The following is an 18,398-nucleotide window of genomic DNA, read 5'->3' on the forward strand; positions in this document are numbered from 1 at the left end:
AATCCAGGAAGTGTTCGGAGTTTACCTGCTGCAACGCACTTGTCACACGCATCAGACTTAATGAGCAGACTTGTGCAGAGCTTGACATCAAACTGCAAAAGTCTGCTAATAAACCATTGATTTCAGGCAGGTGTGTTGCAGCAGAGACATTCCAAACACTTGCAGGACTGCAGCTCTCAAGGACAAGAGTTGGTCAACTCTGCCAGATGTATATCACTATTAAGGAGTGTGAGCACTGTAGTCCAGTGGTTCTCAAGCTTTTCATGCCATGCACCACTTCAAAGGACTTTAGGCTCTCCCAGTACCACTATTATGCGTTCCATAATCTAGCAGAAGAGAACTATCCTTTCCCATCAGGAAGCTTTCAGACAGAGGTAAGTTAGTTCCAGATAAACATTAAGTATTTCTGAATGGACACAGCTGTGAATCTAAGAGGTTTATCACCAGAACTGACATTTCAACTTTATCAAACATTCAATGGTAACATTTCACCAAGTTCTTATAATCCTGAGAGATCTAAGGACTATTTTGGCTTTTTGAATTCTTCTGATTTTGCCACTATAAATCAAATGAAAAAATGACACTTTTTATAACTCAGTATGCTCACCAACAAAATAGGTCAACTGGAGAACTGCTTAACTCAAAAGTGCAGACCTGAAACTCTTTCCCAGTTGTTGTTTGACATATTAACAGATTATGTAAAACTGGCGGTGTGGTTGTTTTTTTGTTTTTTTAGTAGTAGTAGTAACTTTATTTCGAGCAGATGAGCAAAACCAATACCAAGATGTACATATACATAACAAAAAAAAAAAAAAAAAAAAAAAAAAAAAAAAAAAAAATATATATATATATATATATATATATATATATATATATATAAAAATATATATAAAAGCTTGAAAAGGAGTGGGAAGAAGAAAAACTTATTAAATCCCACCCCTAGATAACACAAATCAAAACCTTACAATACAAAGGATGCACGACACAATACCAACAATGGTCATGAGTAATACCAAACAATAGTAACTACATGACTTAATACCAACATTAGTTAAGAAGACTTAATACCAACAATGTTAAGTTCACCATTACCAACAATGGTAAGGGACAATAATAAATAACTTAGTATTGTTATAACTCATCTTCACTCAAAAACAATATGTAAATAGACTGTAATATAAATAGACTGTAATACAATCATAAAGATTGTATTAAGGAATTTCTCTAAGTGGTGTTTATGTTAATAACAAATTCATTAACTTGTGTGTATTGTCCCTTAAAAAGGTTGGCTATTAATATGAACCTGCTGTTATTGGAGACAGCTCCCAACAACAGGAACACGCTCTGTTTTTGAGTCTATACTGTGCATTAAAATAAACAAGGTTTTGGTGAGTCAGCTGCCAGTAGGGGGCGCCCTCTGGACAACCGATCCACTACTTGCCAGCCCTGATCTGATATTTAAAATGTGCATGACCATTCATGTATGGAAATGTAACTATTAACATCATCACCACTACATACATAATCACAACAATACTGTAGTCTTGAATGAATGAAAGAATACTTGAGCATCACACTTATAACAACATTATACTTATAAATAACCCTACATATATTCCTCTGCATTATATTTAATCAATACCATTGCTTTATACTTAGCTTTAAATTGATAAATAGAAGAGCATTGCTTAAGTTCTCTCCCCAACCCGTTCCAGAGTCTAACCCCGCACAGAGTCACACACATACTCTTTCTGGTGGTTCTAACAGGTGGATATTTGAAATTATTACATTCTCGTAAATTATATTCTCCTTCTCTTACTTTGAACATAATTTGAATGTTTGCTGGCAATGCATTTTTACTTGCCTTATACAATAGCTGTGCAGTGTAAAAGTTTACCAAGTCATGTAATTTAAATAATTTTGATTGTAGAAATAGTATGTGTGTGTGGTCATAGAATCCAGCTTTATGAATGGTTTTAACTGCTCTTTTTTGAAGTTTAAAAATTGATTGTAGGGAAGTCTTATAATTATTACCCCAAATTTCCACAACATAACTTATATAGGGCAAAACAAGGCTGCAGTACAACAAGTAAAGGGCTTTGGAATCCAAATTAAATTTTACTTTATTCATTACTGCAATATTTTTGGAGATTCTATTCTGTATGTGTTGGATGTGTGGCTTCCAATTCAATCTATTGTCTATAATAATTCCTAAAAATTTGTTTTCCAACACCTTTTCTATTGTTACACCATTTATTTTTATTTCCAGTTCAGGATTTATGACATTACCAAAAATAATCATTTTGGTTTTGCCTAAATTTAGTGATAGCTTATTAGTATCCATCCATCTTTTTATTTTTTCTAATTCATTATTAATTATATTTATTAATGTGCTATAATTGTCATGGGAATAGAAGATATTTGTGTCGTCTGCAAATAATATCATTTTTAAAGCTTTAGATACATTAAAAATATCGTTAATATATAAAATAAATAATTTTGGACCAACTATGGACCCCTGCGGCACTCCACAAGCAATGTCACGTCTCTCTGACTCATGATCACCCATCTTCACGAACTGTTCTCTCTCTGTTAAATAACTCTTGATCCAGTGCCAAGCTACTCCCCTTATGCCATATCGTTCCAGCTTTTTCATTAAAATTGAATGATTAATTGTGTCAAAAGCTTTCTTTAAATCAATAAATATTCCAGCTGCATATTTTCTTTTGTCTACTGAATTTGTAATTTCTTCTACCGCTTCAAGTATAGCCATTGTGGTAGATCTGTTGGCTCGAAAACCATACTGGCCTTCATTCAAAATTTTACACTTGTCAATGAACTTTTCTAATCTCTTGTTGAAGAGTTTTTCTAAAACTTTTGAAAACTGTGGGAGCAGAGAGACTGGTCTGTAGTTTGTGAAGATGTGTTTGTCACCATTTTTAAAAAGGGGTATGACTTTAGCAATTTTCATGTTTTCAGGAAATGTTCCAGTCTGAAATGAAATATTACATATATGTGTTAATGGTTTTTGAATGCCATCAATTACTTTTTTGACAATTTTCATATCTATGCCATAACAATCAGTAGACACTTTATTTTTACATTTATTAATCACTCCTTTAACCTCCTCCTCACTCACATCTGAAAGAAAGATGGTTTTGGAGTTCCTTTCAATAACTGGATCATCTTTATCATTAGGAACTGGAATTTCTGATGCCAGATCAGGGCCAACATTTATAAAAAAAAAATCATTAAATTTATTTACAATATCGCGCATATCAGTGATATCCCTGTTTTTGTCCACAAAGTAGTGTGGATACGTGTCAGTTTTGGTTTCACCTTTTATTAACCTGTTGAGTATGCTCCAAATCCCTCTAACATCATTTTTATTCTCATTCAGTATGTCTGCATAATATTTTTTCTTACATTTCCTTATTATACTGGTTAATTTGTTTTTATATTGTTTATAACGATTTTCTGAAGCCTCTGTCCTTAGTTTTAGAAACTGTTTATATAGTGTATTTTTCTTTTTACATGCATTTAATAAACCGTTCGATAACCATGGACATTTTCCATTTGTTTTAGTTTTTTTGCACTGCCGCATAGGACAATATTTATCATAGAGTGAACAAAATAGTTGTAGAAAGTTATTATAAGCTCTATCTACGTTACCCTCCAAAAGCACATTGTTCCAGTCTTGCCTTAATAAATCACATTCGAATTCAGCAATTTCTTCTTCTGTTCTTATTCGTTTATAGATAGGATATTGTATTTTTTTACCTCTTGTTAAGTTATTGTCATATAATGCAAAAACAGGAAGGTGATCTGAAATGTCACAGATAGTCCACAAGTGTTAATATGTTCAACCTCATTTGTAAAAATGTTGTCAATAAGAGTTGCACTGTGAGTAGTAATTCTACTAGGTCGAGTAATAGTTGGGAATAAACTCATACTAAACATTTTATTCACAAATGCTTCTGTTGCTGCATGTTTGTTGGGATTCATTAGGTCAATATTATAATCACCGCATACATGTTTTAATTCGATAGTACAAATATATTTATCCTACAGATTACCTACTAAACAATCTGTAAATTGGTTGATACAGGAAGATTTTTCACATCAACCAAGCCCAAGTCCCATCAGTGCTACACATATCACAGTGTGAAAGCTATGGCTGTACATCATTTTATGACCTTGAAGCTTAAAGTAAAGAAAACTTTCAAACTGAAGTGGTCCAGTGTATACGCTCTGTATGGTTATGAGCATGTACCACAAACTTTAAAATAACATGTTAGTTTTTTCCCATCTGTAGGATCTACGACTGATTGTTTAATGCAACTTCATATGATTATAAACTAGAATCCCTGCACTCAAAACCCAAAACAGACAAACCTTCTCATCATCTCCATATCCAGAGTAGCAAGTGACCGTAAAGTATTGCAGCAAGTCAATGCTATCATCTTCATAATCTCCACTCAGTCCTCCTTTGAGCAGTGCCTCCCTGTGATTGTCATACCTGCCACACAAGAACAGACAGAAGCATCAGAGTGAGCTCTGCAGCCGAGGAATGCTGCTGGTTGTTTACTGAAAGACACTTGTACAAACCAGGCTCTTTCTTGTGGGTCGCTCAGTACATCATAAGCTGCCTGAATCAGCTTGAATTGTTCTGCTGCCTCTTCAGCATTCTCCAAATTTTTATCTGGAAAGTTCAGAGTTAAACAAAAGCAAAGCTGTGTCAGAGGCAACACTTTCAGGAAGAGCTCTTTCAATCATGTAATTTAATGAGAGCAACATCACACTGAAGCAGAAACTACAAGCTTGCAATTTTAAGATAGAAGGTTGACGCATGCATATGCAGGTGAGTTTGTAGCTCATACAAAACTAGCTACATTTTTATTTCAATATACTATATTGCTTATTTTGTTTCTCCCTCTGAAGTACAAGTAGCATATCTTTAAACCAGTTCACTCCCCAGTACTGCAGAAAGTATCACTTACAGAAAATCACAAGTTTGTGTCCATATCTCTAAACTTAACCTGAATCCCCACAAATGTGATTTGATTTTTATGAAAATTCAGTCATTTACTAAATCTTTTAAATCATTCTTTTGTAATATATATATATATATATATATATATATATATATATATAATGCAAGTCTGAATCCTGCCTTTTAAACTGAACCTAGAACCTATATCTCACAATCATCACTGATATTAGATGTAATATAAATCACTGATATTACCCACCCCTCCACTTACTGCAGTGCACCTTATCAATAAGGACACTGACATCTGGCTGAGGCTTCCTCAAGCACAACTTACCTGGATGCCATTTTAAAGCCAATTTCCTATACGCTTTCTTGAGATCATCGTCCCCTGCGTCTCGTTTCACGCCCAACACTTCATAGTGACATTTCATCTTTACGAAAACCTGATTTTAACATGAAGATGTGCACGTTGTCACGGAGAGGCTACCTTTAGCATTTAGCTGACAACAGAATGCTAGCAACCCGGTAGCATCTCTGATTTATCTCGTTAAATTCAAAGTAATATCAGCTGTATCGTAGCGTTTAAAGCTTACATATCTAAATATATGCTTTTAAAAACATTTCATATACAGTCAACTACTTTCAGATAGTTATTATGTCCGCAGCTGTCCTTTTAGGTGGATGCCGCTAAATCTCGCGAGATCTCTTCTTCGCTTTTAAATTTTGTGAAACTTTGAGCAGCACTTGCTCTTTCGTGCCACCTACAGTTACTTGTTAGCTATCTGAACACTTGATTTATTATTACTGAAGGGTCTCTTAAAAAAAAAAAAAAAAACATAATGTAGGAAAACAAAATCAGACTTCTGATATCCACAAAACTGATATTTCAGTTGATAAACCTGACTATCTGGTGAAAGGTCAGGAGCTTAAGGAGCTTTGAAGTAATCGACCTCAGCATATGTTTTAATCCCTTTCTCATTTACAACATTTGTCGCTTCATCTGGCTCTTCTTTTCTCTCTTAAGCTGATGGGTACATCTGTCCCACTTTTACAGCCTGTGTGACTATGTATGTCGCTGCTTGCTTTACGTTTAGAGCTTACTGTTTACTGATGTTGTTAAAAAGACATTTCGTTTGTGATGTGCAGTCATAGTATGTGGCAGTAAGTGGCCTAAATAACATTTTTCTGTTGTTCATCCTATTGTAAAGACATTCATTTACATGTGGAGCATTAACTCGCCAGTGAAATCAGGCAAAAAGCCCTCCGCAAGAGTTACACTGGAACTTTCCCATTGTATTATACTCCCATCCAAAACAGATCAAGCTAATACATCATGTATTTTCTACACAGCAAAATTAAAAGCACCGACAACTGTCATAATCAAACAACCCACAGCTAGTGTGTTGTTCCACGTGTTCTTCTTTTTTTTTTTTTTTTAATTAATTTTTTTTTTTTAAATTAAATCAAACTTTATTGATAAAAGCACGTTTCATGCAACCAGCACAATTTTTTTCACGATTAAACAATATTTGCACACTAAAATAAAGGATTCCCAAGCGGAATGGTTACAATTTAAAACAAGTAAAAAATATTGTAAGATATAATTATACAGATGACCAGTAACAAGGTTGCTCCACTGCCACCAAGAGTCAACAAAACACTGTTAGTAACATAGGGTTAGTAATCGTAAACAGAATACGTTTGGACATTAGATTATCCTACATTGCCATCTAGTGACCTATGCAACATAAGCAGGTAGCCTAAATAAGATTACACAGTTCATGTTTGTTCTATATTCCATTAAAGTATTGAAGTTTCACAGGTTGAAAGTCGCTTTTTGTATGTCTGTTTGATATCAGCATTGTAGTTCAGTATTATAAATAGTACGCTATTTTAAATACAAGTTTTAAAAAAGTCATAAATGACATTAAATATATTGTAATGAGTATGGCTGGAGGGAGAGAGGGTGACGACAGCAAACAAATAAAAATAAAAGGAATGTGATTAGTTGGTTTGTTTCAGATTATAACTCAGAATCAGACACGGTAAAATATGTTTTGATACATATGCAAAGTTTTCCACAAATTCTTACTCCAGTCTTAATTTCACTCGCTGTTATTTCCACACACTCGCTGTTATTTCCACACTCACATACAGGTTTCATGAGACTTTCTGTTGCAGTACCTCCTCCTGCAGTACCTCCTCCACGCCTCTAGATGGCTAAACTCTGCTAGTTTCAGGTAAACATCCACTAATCACGCGAGATTTGCGTTCACTTACAAACATGGCGGCATTCAAGAGAAAACGTGGAGGACAGGGACCAATTCAAGAAAAGGCAAAAAAGGTTAAAATTGTTACAGGCGGAGGTGAAACAACAGCTGAAGTTGGACAAAACACGATAAACGAAGTAACCGTGCCAGCACCAGTTTCGGTGGTAAGTGCCCTGGTTTGTTATTAGCCTATTAGCTAAATTTAGCCCACTAATACGTACAGGTCGTTTATTCTAAATGAATTAATGTAGATTTTCTATAAAAATAAATTGGTGCAGAAGACTGTGTGACTGCTACACATACATTAAATTTGTTTTGTGACCAGGTTTAAAGACCTCAATATTGAAATCCATCAGAAAAATCCGTCTCAGTTAATAATGAGCTTCGTTCTTTATTTCTAGTTTTTAATAAGTCTCTACCAGGATATTAGTAGTATGTTTTAGACTAGTTTATACTGGGAATGTTGTTTGATTTGATGTCACGAAATGACTGTCTAAACAGGGCAAATGGACCAACAAGGAAAGGGTTCTCATCTTCTCCTCAAGAGGAATAAACTTCAGAACAAGGCATCTGATGCAAGATCTGAGGACAATGATGCCTCATTCAAAAGCAGGTTAGTGTCTTGAAAGATTCACAGAGTAATCTTTCAAAAATATATTAAAACTGATCTGTAATGATATTTTCTTTCTAGATACAAAAATGGACAGGAAAGACAAGTTGTTTGTTGTTAATGAGGTGAGTATGTTAATTGCAAGAATACTAAGTAATTACACGCTACTTAGCAGAGCTTAGCATTAAAGGCTTGGGTTTCTTGTATGTTTTTTGTAGGTGTGCGAAATAAAAAACTGCAACAAATGCCTCTTTTTTGAGGCCAAGAAGAAGCAGGACCTCTACATGTGGTGAGTGATCACTTTTATTTTCAACATATTATCTTATTGTAGTTTAAAAGCAATTAAAGTTAAATTGAGTCATAATCTTTCCCTTTAGGATTTCTAACTGCCCTCATGGACCTTCAGCAAAGTTCTTGGTTCAAAACAGTAAGTTGTTCCTCTCCTTTAATCCTTAGGTATAGATAGTGTCAGTCCTGCTGTGGAAATATAACTTAAATCTTGTCCCCAACAGTTCATACTCTGGCTGAACTCAAAATGACAGGAAACTGTCTGAAAGGATCTCGGCCACTGCTTTCATTTGATCCTGTAAGTAACTCACAGCTCTGTAACCAGGGAGGATTAAATGGACAATTGCTTTCAGGTTATTTTATCAATATAAACTTTTTCCAACTTTGCTGTGAGGAAAAGTGTCAAGGAAAATGAGTAATTAGGTGCACTGTTCATGTTAAATCAAGATTACTGTTTCCCTACTGCGAAAAGCCCCTCTGACAGTCACTGTATCACAAAGTAATGCTGCAACTCACTAGTCTTTCTAAAGGACTGTCTGCAACCATAGTAACCAAGGTTATGTCAGTGAACTTGCAGCCTTTATAAGCATTTCTTCATTTGCTAAGCTTCAACAAGGTTGGATGTGTCTGGCCTGAATAGACACGGAAAAACACATACACAGATGAGACACAATAGATTATTATCAGTCTTTGATATTTGTTTTTACACTTTGTGATCTGGGTGATGATCATGACTGTTTTTATTCTCTTCTGATTTTTTTTTTCTACCCCTAACAGAAATTTGACAGTGAGCCCCACTATGCTTTACTGAAGGAACTTTTCACTCAGGTACATTTTCAGTCTGTGAAATGAGTACTATTAAATGGTGAGAAAGTGAATTTTTGTAAAGGTAAAACAATTGAGTTACTGATCTGACTATTTTTATAGTATTGCATCAATAATAATTTGGTTTTGTTGTTTTAGACGTTTTCCACACCACGCTACCACCCTAAAAGTCAGCCTTTTGTGGACCACGTCTTCACATTCACCATTACAGATAACAGGATATGGTTCAGAAACTACCAGGTAATATTTCACACTTTGCGTTGTAGACTTAGTAATGTTGAGGGGAAAAAATGGGAATTCTGAGGATTTTCACATTTTCCCCTCTTTTTGTGATAAGTTCTCTGTCCTTGCTTTTTATTTTCAGATAATTGAGGAAGATGCTTCCCTGGTGGAGATTGGACCAAGATTTGTTCTGAACCTTATGAAGATCTTTCAGGGAAGCTTTGGAGGACCCACACTCTACGAAAACCCACACTTCCAGTCTCCTAACTTGGTAACATCTGTTTCAAGCATAATTTTATATTCATATTTAATGGGACAGCTAAATTAGTTTTTTCTGGTATATTGTAATGAATGTATGTCAGATATATTTCATTTTTGCTAGAGCTATAGATGGTCATCATGCTGTGATGTTTAAAGCTTGCAGTTAGGCACTGCAGATGCTTTCTCGCTGCAAACACAACAGCCTCTGTTTACTATAATAATAATGCTCCACTTCATCAGCTGTTCATATTCCTTTAAAAGGCAACCACATTAGTTTTTTTTTTTTTTTAATTAATGCAGCTGTCTTATTACATATTAAACCACATAATTATAATCAGTCCTCTTCATTCACCTACAGCACCGGCGAGAGCTCCGCCTGGCAGCCGCAGCCAAAGTGCGTGAGAAGCAGCTAGTCAAGGAGATACAGAAAATGAAGAGGACAGAAGCGAAGGAAAACTTGGATAAAGATGTTACAGCTGATGTCTTTGTCACACCAGCTGAGGAGAAGCCTGTTCACATCCAAACAGAGGCACCGGAGGCAACAAAAGTGGTGAAGAAAAACAAACACAAGGTTTTCAAAAGACAAAGGATGCAGAAGGCAAGGAGATAACTAGATGGACTGGATTTTGTTGAGTCACTGATGGCAGGATTCAGTTTAGTCAAATATTTAGTCCTGTATTGTAAGGTTTTTGATAGGCTCCATGTGATGCATCCCACATGTTTCATACAAATAATGTGCAGATGGACAAAAAAGTCTTTTAATTTCACAATACAAAAACAATATGTAAAAATAAAATATGTCATCCTTTTTGATAAGTTAACGTTTCATTAAATAAAACTTAAGTACGGTAGTTTTGTATGTCATTGAAATAAAACAATTTAACTGCCAGTAATGTTTGACACACCATTCATTAAAAAAAAGCCTGTGCAGGTTTTTGGCATTCAAATTAGCAGTAAAAAGTCAGACATTAGGAGATGGCTACAGCTGCACAAGGAATCATTTAGACTCAAATTGAGGTAATGTCTCATGACTGATGGACTATTGGCTCAACAGCTGGTTTTCCCTAATAACCAGCAACATAACAGCTGCATAGTAATGTACTAAATGAATAACTTGGGGGGATGACACTGATGAAACTACTCACAGGTGCACAACAAAAACATGAGTAGTGGCATATTTTCACAAGTCCCAAATATATTCACAATATCAAACCGTTCATTTGGCTTAAATAAAGCAACCTCTCGCTCAGTTCAACTAATTTTCACTTAGTTGTGAACGTGGCAGCATGGACAACACCTGCCTTAAAATTCATTCTCATAACGCCTCAACATCGCAATTACGAAAGACTGAAGCCAAATGTTTATTACTCTGTTAGGGATGGCCCACAAGGCTAATTGCAGCCTTGAACTGTGTTGCTCCTGTAGTGAACAAAGTGGTGTTTGACCTTGAACATGCGGGTGTGTTCAAAATAAACCATAAACACCTGAGGTCTTTAGATTAATTCACCCTACTTTGTGGACACTAAGTGTTCTTAAAGGTCATCATTCAAGCTTATTAAAGTCTCATTAAACAGGCTGTCATTCTTCCTCCACTTCCTCATCTGGGCAGCAATAATATTCCACAAAGCAAATCTGTCCATCATCGTTTCTGACCAGGTACTGCAGTGAGAGGAAGCCCCTGCTGTCTGTCCTCACAGAGACTTTGCAGGACAATGCCAAAGCTTTGGTGGATGGTTTCAGGAGGGACATCTTGTATCTGTCAAAGAAGGAAAGAGAATAAAGTCCTTTAATAGGTCATTTCATATATTAGGATAAAACAGCACAGACATCTGGAGGTAAGTGTATAAAACTGTAATTAGAAATATTTTTAGCTGTCATGTCAATTTTGCTCTAACAGCCAAATTAGGTGAATGCTTTACACATCTGTTCAGGTTGTAAACTATTATTAGTGGATTAGTCTTCATCAAAGCCATGCTAATAAACCAATAAGAACCTAATGAAAGACTGAATCAGACAAAAACAGCTTTTGTTTGATTTTTTTTCCACATTTAAGGTCAGACTGGTTTTTGTTGAGTTTTGATAAAAAAAAAACCTCTGTCCAGGGAGTACCCTGCCTCTCGCATATTGCTGGGACAGGCTACTGCTTTCCTGCAATTCTTACTGGGACAAAATTTATAGAAAATGAATGAATGGTGCTCATACTGCACCATCAGAATGAGCAGGCATACTGCTTATATTTATATGAAGCATTCCTTGCAATATTGCTTAAGTGCATGTTTAGTAAGCATTATGGTCTATCAGTATTCACTTAAACATGGTTGGGTTGATAAAGAAATCTTATTAACTGTAAAAGTGAAATGTGTAGCAGGTATAAGGAGAATCATGCAGAATTCCTGCAGCCAGGTGTCCGTTCAAAATGCCAATAAGTTTGTCAGAGAACAGTATTTAACTAAGCACTTCAAGATAGTGATCAACTTATGTATAATTAAGATAAATTAATTGTTTACACCTGCTGAATCTAAAGCAGGGTCATGTGGGTTGGAGCTTATTCCAGCAGCCACCAGGCAAGAGGCAGGGTACACCCTTGACATGAAATGAGAAACATTTTATTAATCTTGGAATGGAAATGTAATGACATAACATGTTGCAAATTAATCATGAAACCAACATAGCGAGGTAAACTGCCACTCACACTTGCTCTCAGGGGGAATTCAGAATCACCAATTAAACCAACATGGGTGTTTTTGGACTGTGACAGTAACCAGAGTATCTGATAAAGTGCATGCATGCAGGGGAGGACCCAACATTATGCAGTAGTTAAAGAGGCAAACTTTGTGCTGGAGGACCCAGGTTCAAGTCCTGTACTAACAACTGGTGAATCACTGTGGGCCCCTGGTAAAGGTCCTTAACCTTCCAGATGCTCCCCAGGCACCAGAATATGGCAGTCCAAAGCCATATTCTAGTAGAGAGACAGAGGCAAATTTCCCAATTGGCATACATAAAGTAAATATTATCATTCCAGTTCAAAATTAACCTGTCAATCTTTTGTGGTGAGTATAATTTGTTACTTTCTACACTTATCTTTGTGCTTTTGTCTTAATGATGACACTCACCTGTTTGTTTGTGTCTTGGTACACTGGAACAGTTCCATCATGTCTGAGTCTTTGGAATAATCATAATGGGCATTCCCAGAGTTCCCAAATGTTGACAATCTGAAGAGTTAAACAGTTTACAGAACAATATATTTGTTAGGTAGAATAAGGTATCTGTACTAACTCCAATTCAGAGATAATGTCAATATTTTAGATACTGATATTTAATTAAACCTTTAAATTAGTGTAGTTATGCTTCTCTCACTTAAAAAGATGTCACTTAAATCACTCAGTCATGAAACTTATTTGGATTTTCAGATATATTATCAGGAAATCTGTTACGGTAGAGCAGATACTGTATCTTTAACGACCCACCTGAAGTAGGGTTGGCTGGGGGACATGGTGATCTGAAGCACCTCACTGGACATGTCCAGTTCAGAGAAGACTTCTTTGAGACTGTCTGACTGCAGGATCACCTTTCAAAAGAGCAAGAGTGCACTTGATTACCACATTCTGTTTCCATAGCAACTATTGTATATATTTCAAAATGACCTAAGTAAAAGGAGTAAGTTTGTTATTGTTTATTAATGCTGTTTTAACAACTGAAGAAGTGAAGAGAACCTTGTTTGTGACATTGGTGCTGCAGAACTCAAAGTCAATTGGTTCTTCTGGTTCCTGTGTGTTAATATTGCAAACAGTCACCACACCACCTTCCTCTAGGAACAGTGTCAGAGGGTAACCATACCCCCTATAGCACATACGCAAGGCTGTTGATACTCCTACAACATAAAATGAGTGAGGTAACATATCGAATCTTGGTTTGGGTTTTACCGTTCCCATTCAGTCATGTTTTTATTTCTACCTGCAACAGTGCTTTCTCCAAAGATATTGAGACAGTCCAGCAGAACAGTGAGGTTGATTTGAAAAGCCACCACATCTTCCTTTATAGTGAACTCTTGGAAGATCTCTGCCTGCAATAATACAGAACAAATGCAGTTGTGCTCAATGAGATGTTTAAATTATAGTGGATACATTTAACATGTCCGAACTAAAAGAAAAAATAAGTGTTGCATAAAAACAGACCTGAATGAAGGCATTTCCTTGCAGACATTTACTGTCCTCCACAGTAACCTTCAGGCCATTGGGTGAAGCTGTGAAGATGGCATGGTCCTTAAAGGTAATCGCTTTCAGTATGTTGGAGAGATTGCGAGCATGATCCAAACTGGCTACCAAAATGTATAGCTCTGCATCACCCTGAGATTGTGTTGACAAAGGCATTGTAATGCTGAAATAAAAACAAGAATATAAGAAATGTTAATTGGTACTTGCAAATGTAAAAGAAAAAAAAAACAAACAAAAAAAACATGCACGGTATGATACAAAGGGCTCCACCTGTCCAAAATAGAAGGGAAAAAACACAACTGACATGTTGAGACTTTGTGGTCATTTTTGTGTGCTGCTTTGGTTGTGGTGTTAACAGTTTTGCTTCTGCTCAGGATAATTATGTACGGTGGTCAAAACAATACAGTATTGTAAGTGCAAAACAATACAGTATTACGTTGAGTGAAACACTTACATCTCCGCAATACAAATTTACATCACAGAAACCATGTTAACATGTACAAAGCAAAAATATAGTGCCAAAACACTTTAGAAAGGCCTTTACAACTTTACATTTTATATATATATAAAAAACAAAAAAACTACCAAACATGAAACACTTTTACAATCCTTGATGCAAACTTACAGGTGCAACTGTGAAACACTTTTGCAAAGTTCTGAATACATCACCAAAACACATTCACCTATGACAATGCAACTTTACATTGATGAAAAACACGTTTAATCTTCAGGACAATTTAATATCTATCTAAACTTTTACAAGCTTACTAAACCACTTCAACAGGTTCTGGAAACACAATTAAAAAGTCAGCTTTTTTTCCTACCCTTTACAACAATTTTACAACTGTTTGTAGTCCTTTTGATTGTAGCCTACATTATTGTACAGGTTTGTGTTTAATCCTACAGTCTATAGTTTAATCGGCCTTTATTTGCATTTATCGGTCATCTTTTGATAAATGACATGAATGTCTGTCTGGTCATTTTTTTAACAGAGTTTACAGAATATCATCCTTTCTAGCCTCCTGGCTTCCTGTAGCTCTCAGGGATTTATGTTAAACTGTCGTCAGTTACCTTAATTTTCATTAGTTGACTAGGCTTTATTTTTTTTATCTGTACTTTTTTTATTGATCGCCTGTGACTGATCCCAGAGGGTCAATTTATAGCCAAAGTTAGTAGCTATTAGTTTATCGAAACTGTTTAGCTTTAAAGTTTAAAACATAATTGACTGTAATTTATGTTCATCTGAAGCTTGGATGTCATATATTTATTTCTAAATTGATTTGGAATTAAGAATAATACGCAAAAAAAAAAAAAACAAACTAGTAAAACTAGTGACTGTCAAGTAGCTTGGGTATAAATTGTTTAACGCCGTAGATAACAGTGCGTTAAGTGCAATGATTAGTTAAACTTACATTGTCAGATAAATACACTTTGTAAAAATGTTATTAACAGATCTTATTAATATAAGACAACCAATCACAAACCTATAATTGAGTAACTCGTAGTACTCTGTTTTGAAGAAATGCGCCCAATGTGGAATAACTTCCGTCTTCCTCCTCTCCTGCGGAAGTTATGGTGCGTTCATGATACCTCGGACATTATCCATTTTATATGACGAAGCTGATTGATATGATGTGAGTTATGTAATTTAGCGTTAGATACGCATTATATCACTACAGTTTTTCTTAAAATATTAATGTGAGACTACGTAAACTTAATATTCTAAATGTGGGTAGATTAAGTGAATCAGTATTTTCTGTTTTTGTTTTTTCAAGAGGTGCCATAGAATTTCAAATATCCAGTTTCAATAGAACGCACCATTAGATTTGAGCGTACATCAAGTTCCAGAGATTTCGCAGAACAGTCAAAAGACGCAAGAATCGTCCCGTTCACGTCGACACTTTATGACAGCACCTGTTTACTTGTTTTGGATTAGACTTATACAGGTAAGAGTGTTAATTCTGTCTAATTGTCTGGCTGGAAAGGTATTTGGCGTTAGGATTCTTATCCCTGTTACGCTAGACACCGCGCGATGACCGGAAGCTGTAAGATAACTTCTAGTCTGATGGGTCTGGTGCTGAGATGCATCGTTTATAAATTGTAATTAGTTAACAACAATTTGCAAGTAAATGTAACTCCTCTAAAGTCTGTTGAACAAATCCTAAGAGGGCATGGTATGACCGGATTAAAGATCAATTAGTCTAGAATGGAGAGCTTTCGTTTCCGATTAACCAAAGTAGCTAACCCCAGCCTCATCAACCTTGCTGATGCAATTACACAAGAGTTCCTCTGTAACCTCTGTTTTCTTCCTTTGGTTTACTAATATGTTAAAATATTCTAATTATTCTGACCTGTGTAATAATACTGATATGTAAAAGGATTTGTATACTACTTACACAATTTAAATTCTGATCAGACAAAATCCAGCACAGATGCTCACATTTAGAAAGCTTATGAAAATGCAGTCGTTTTATTTCTTTAATTTTCACTTGAAGAAATAATTTTATTTAGAGGAGTCTCTATCTTGCAGTCGGGTCCTTTCTTTTTGGCAGATGAAAATTACTTAAATCTGTCATCAAAATAGCTGGAAGTGCCAGTGTATCTATTGATCAGGTCACTGACTGACGAAACCAGTAATACCTCCCAGTATGAGTTGACTCAAAAGACATACAGATAAAAAAGACGACTGAACTATTACTTAAACACGCATGCCAACTTCTTTTTAAAGGTTAACTTCAGGATATTAGTTATTCAATAATATGAATTGTATAGACGGCCCCAATTTCTCAGATTTTCATTTGGGGTTTTGTGGGATTCATGGGTCTGTGATCTTTTTTTTTTTTTTCTTTTGATAAATTTTCAATCTAAAGCACTTTGCATTGCATTTCTTTTTATAAAAAAGTGCTATATATATATAAAGATTGATGGGTTGTTTTTTCTTTTGTTGTCTATGATTTTGTAAGGGAATCAGTTGTTGAATTTCTAAGGATTGTTCTTTCTGCCTTTCCATCTTTTTGTACCTTATGGGCCTCTGTTATTTTATGTCTGGTCAGACATAAAATCTGTAAAGTAATCACAATGCAAGTAGATATGCTTTTTTCAATTTGATGCATTGAAATTTGGGCTGTGTTTTTACCAAGACTTGATGTCACTGTAATGGGTCCTGTTCCACTGGTATATGGATATACATCAAACTTCAAATTATTGAATGATCGATTGTAATTGCTAAGAACATGACCTGTTTTTGCACTTTAAATACCCTCTCACAATCTGTGTTTTATTTCCTTTGCTTCAGATTTCTTCATTTTGAACACCCTGTCTGAGTAACCATGGTGTGCATTCCCTGTATCGTGATTCCTGTGCTGTTGTGGGTCTACAAGAGGTTCCTGGAGCCTATTCTCTATCCTTTCATTTCACCTTTTATTAACACATTCTGGACCAAAAAAGCAGTCCAGAATACTGATACAGGGGATCAAAACGCCAGCGGCAAGAGTAATGGAACTTACAAGGTAAGCCAGTAACAAATGCATGATTTTCTTTCCCAAACTTTAACATTAAAACCCTTCTTCTTTATTTGTTTACAGTTATCTTACAATGTAAACATCAATGAGATGACATTTTTTATCATTTCTGGTCAAATGTATTTATCAAGTAGCAAAATTATGAGCTGATTCTCAAATTCAACAGGAACCACAGTGTCATTACTTATATGGCAAATTTTTTTTTTTAAATATTTTTTATTAATACCTTCTGATTAAACACATGTTTGCATCTCTTTTATGTCTTACAGCCTGAAAATAACAGTGAGACCACTGCTAATGGATCTACTATAGCAGCAGATAAGAAGACTGACTGACATCTCTACTTGTTTCCAATGCAGATCTAGAAGTGTAGATATTACAGTGAAATAATATATAGACAAACTATCAGTTAATCTATCAGCCTTCATAAAACTGAGTGGTTTTATAACCTTTGAACGGTCTTGAAGCTTGTTTTAAATTATTTTTTTCCATTCATAATGTTGATATTTTTCTTGTCAACATTAAATGTATGTAACTTTGAATCCCAATGAAATAGACTTTATAAGTCAAGCTTGCAGTTTTAAAGAATTAAAGAAAACAATATAAAACATGTATAAAAGTGCTTGCTCCCATACACACTTTACATGTTGCTGCTGCTAGTCTGAGCACATAATAAAAACATATATTTTGTTTATATTTTAGGCAATTCTGAGTACAATACTTCCATAAATTAGTTGATGATTGTCACAGGTGTCTAGTATCATGACAAAAATAGCCCAATTTCACAACATTAAATATGAAAATAAATCCTGCTAATTTTGATTTGTACATGTAAAAGACAGCAGGTGTTGTGTCATTTAGGATCAGGGTACTTAATTGTTCAAAAATGCTTATCATGTGTTCTGCCAACAATGTGTAAATTAAAATGTTTTTGTCATGAATAAATGCAGATTTCAGAATCTAAGACATTGATGTTTTATTTAACAATGTATAGATCACTTTCTGATAACTTGTAGTTGGAATAACTTAAAGTTGTTACTTTCCATGTTCATGTTTTTCGTTTTACAATAGTACTAGTTAGTGAAAGACTGCCAAAAGAGTTATCATGCTCTGAAAGGATATTTGTATGTGTATATGAAAATTTTTTAGCAGTTCTTAACTTAGTATGCCTGAAGCTCTACTTGGCATTATACT

The 18,398-nt window shown here is 35.1% G+C and overlaps 4 protein-coding genes across 4 annotated transcripts in view; 2 read left to right on the forward strand and 2 right to left on the reverse strand.

The window, feature by feature from the left end:
• Positions 1 to 5,663, reverse strand: part of dnajc21 (DnaJ heat shock protein family (Hsp40) member C21) — a gene marked incomplete at its 3' end in the record, with an annotated part of 10,004 nt that extends 4,341 nt beyond the window's left edge. The window contains exons 1-3 of the mRNA XM_079257213.1: positions 5,328 to 5,663; positions 4,609 to 4,702; positions 4,343 to 4,519 (exon numbers count right to left, since the gene is read on the reverse strand). Of these exons, the coding sequence (XP_079113339.1) occupies positions 4,343 to 4,519; positions 4,609 to 4,702; positions 5,328 to 5,424 (368 nt within the window). The 5' untranslated portion in view covers positions 5,425 to 5,663. The remainder of the gene's footprint in view (positions 1 to 4,342; positions 4,520 to 4,608; positions 4,703 to 5,327) is intronic.
• A 1,614-nt stretch (positions 5,664 to 7,277) lies between these two features.
• On the forward strand, positions 7,278 to 10,680 carry bxdc2 (brix domain containing 2; the record flags this gene model as incomplete). Its single annotated transcript, XM_079256186.1, has 10 exons — positions 7,278 to 7,427; positions 7,765 to 7,876; positions 7,955 to 7,998; positions 8,092 to 8,162; positions 8,251 to 8,300; positions 8,386 to 8,459; positions 8,939 to 8,989; positions 9,125 to 9,226; positions 9,351 to 9,479; positions 9,828 to 10,680. The coding sequence occupies 10 exons, from the start codon at positions 7,278 to 7,280 to the stop codon at positions 10,077 to 10,079; spliced, it is 1,035 nt and encodes a 344-aa protein (XP_079112312.1). The 3' UTR covers positions 10,080 to 10,680.
• A 367-nt stretch (positions 10,681 to 11,047) lies between these two features.
• Positions 11,048 to 15,225, reverse strand: rad1 (RAD1 homolog (S. pombe); the record flags this gene model as incomplete). The annotated part of the gene is made up of 7 exons (XM_079256116.1): positions 15,168 to 15,225; positions 13,645 to 13,846; positions 13,424 to 13,532; positions 13,183 to 13,340; positions 12,937 to 13,037; positions 12,583 to 12,681; positions 11,048 to 11,225 (listed from the first exon to the last, which is right to left on the reverse strand). Exons 2-7 carry the CDS (start codon positions 13,837 to 13,839, stop codon positions 11,048 to 11,050), a joined length of 840 nt encoding a protein of 279 aa, XP_079112242.1. The 5' UTR covers positions 13,840 to 13,846; positions 15,168 to 15,225.
• Positions 15,226 to 15,497: 272 nt separating this feature from the next.
• Positions 15,498 to 18,153, forward strand: c21h18orf32 (chromosome 21 C18orf32 homolog). Its single transcript, XM_079257171.1, has 3 exons — positions 15,498 to 15,629; positions 16,979 to 17,192; positions 17,474 to 18,153. The coding sequence occupies exons 2-3, from the start codon at positions 17,013 to 17,015 to the stop codon at positions 17,537 to 17,539; spliced, it is 246 nt and encodes an 81-aa protein (XP_079113297.1). The 5' UTR covers positions 15,498 to 15,629; positions 16,979 to 17,012; the 3' UTR covers positions 17,540 to 18,153.
• Positions 18,154 to 18,398: the final 245 nt, after the last annotated feature.

The sequence above is a fragment of the Telmatherina bonti genome (assembly GCF_933228915.1).
Source record: "Telmatherina bonti genome assembly, chromosome: 17".
Taxonomy (NCBI): domain Eukaryota; kingdom Metazoa; phylum Chordata; class Actinopteri; order Atheriniformes; family Telmatherinidae; genus Telmatherina; species Telmatherina bonti.

What these genes read in the sequence shown, in the direction of transcription:
- c21h18orf32 (XM_079257171.1), top strand. Translation starts at nt 17,013, where the DNA reads ATGGTGTGCATTCCCTGTATCGTGATTCCTGTGCTGTTGTGGGTCTAC. An exon ending in AGAGTAATGGAACTTACAAG is followed by an intron (nt 17,193 to 17,473) that starts GTAAGCCAGTAA and finishes TATGTCTTACAG; the next exon opens with CCTGAAAATAACAGTGAGAC.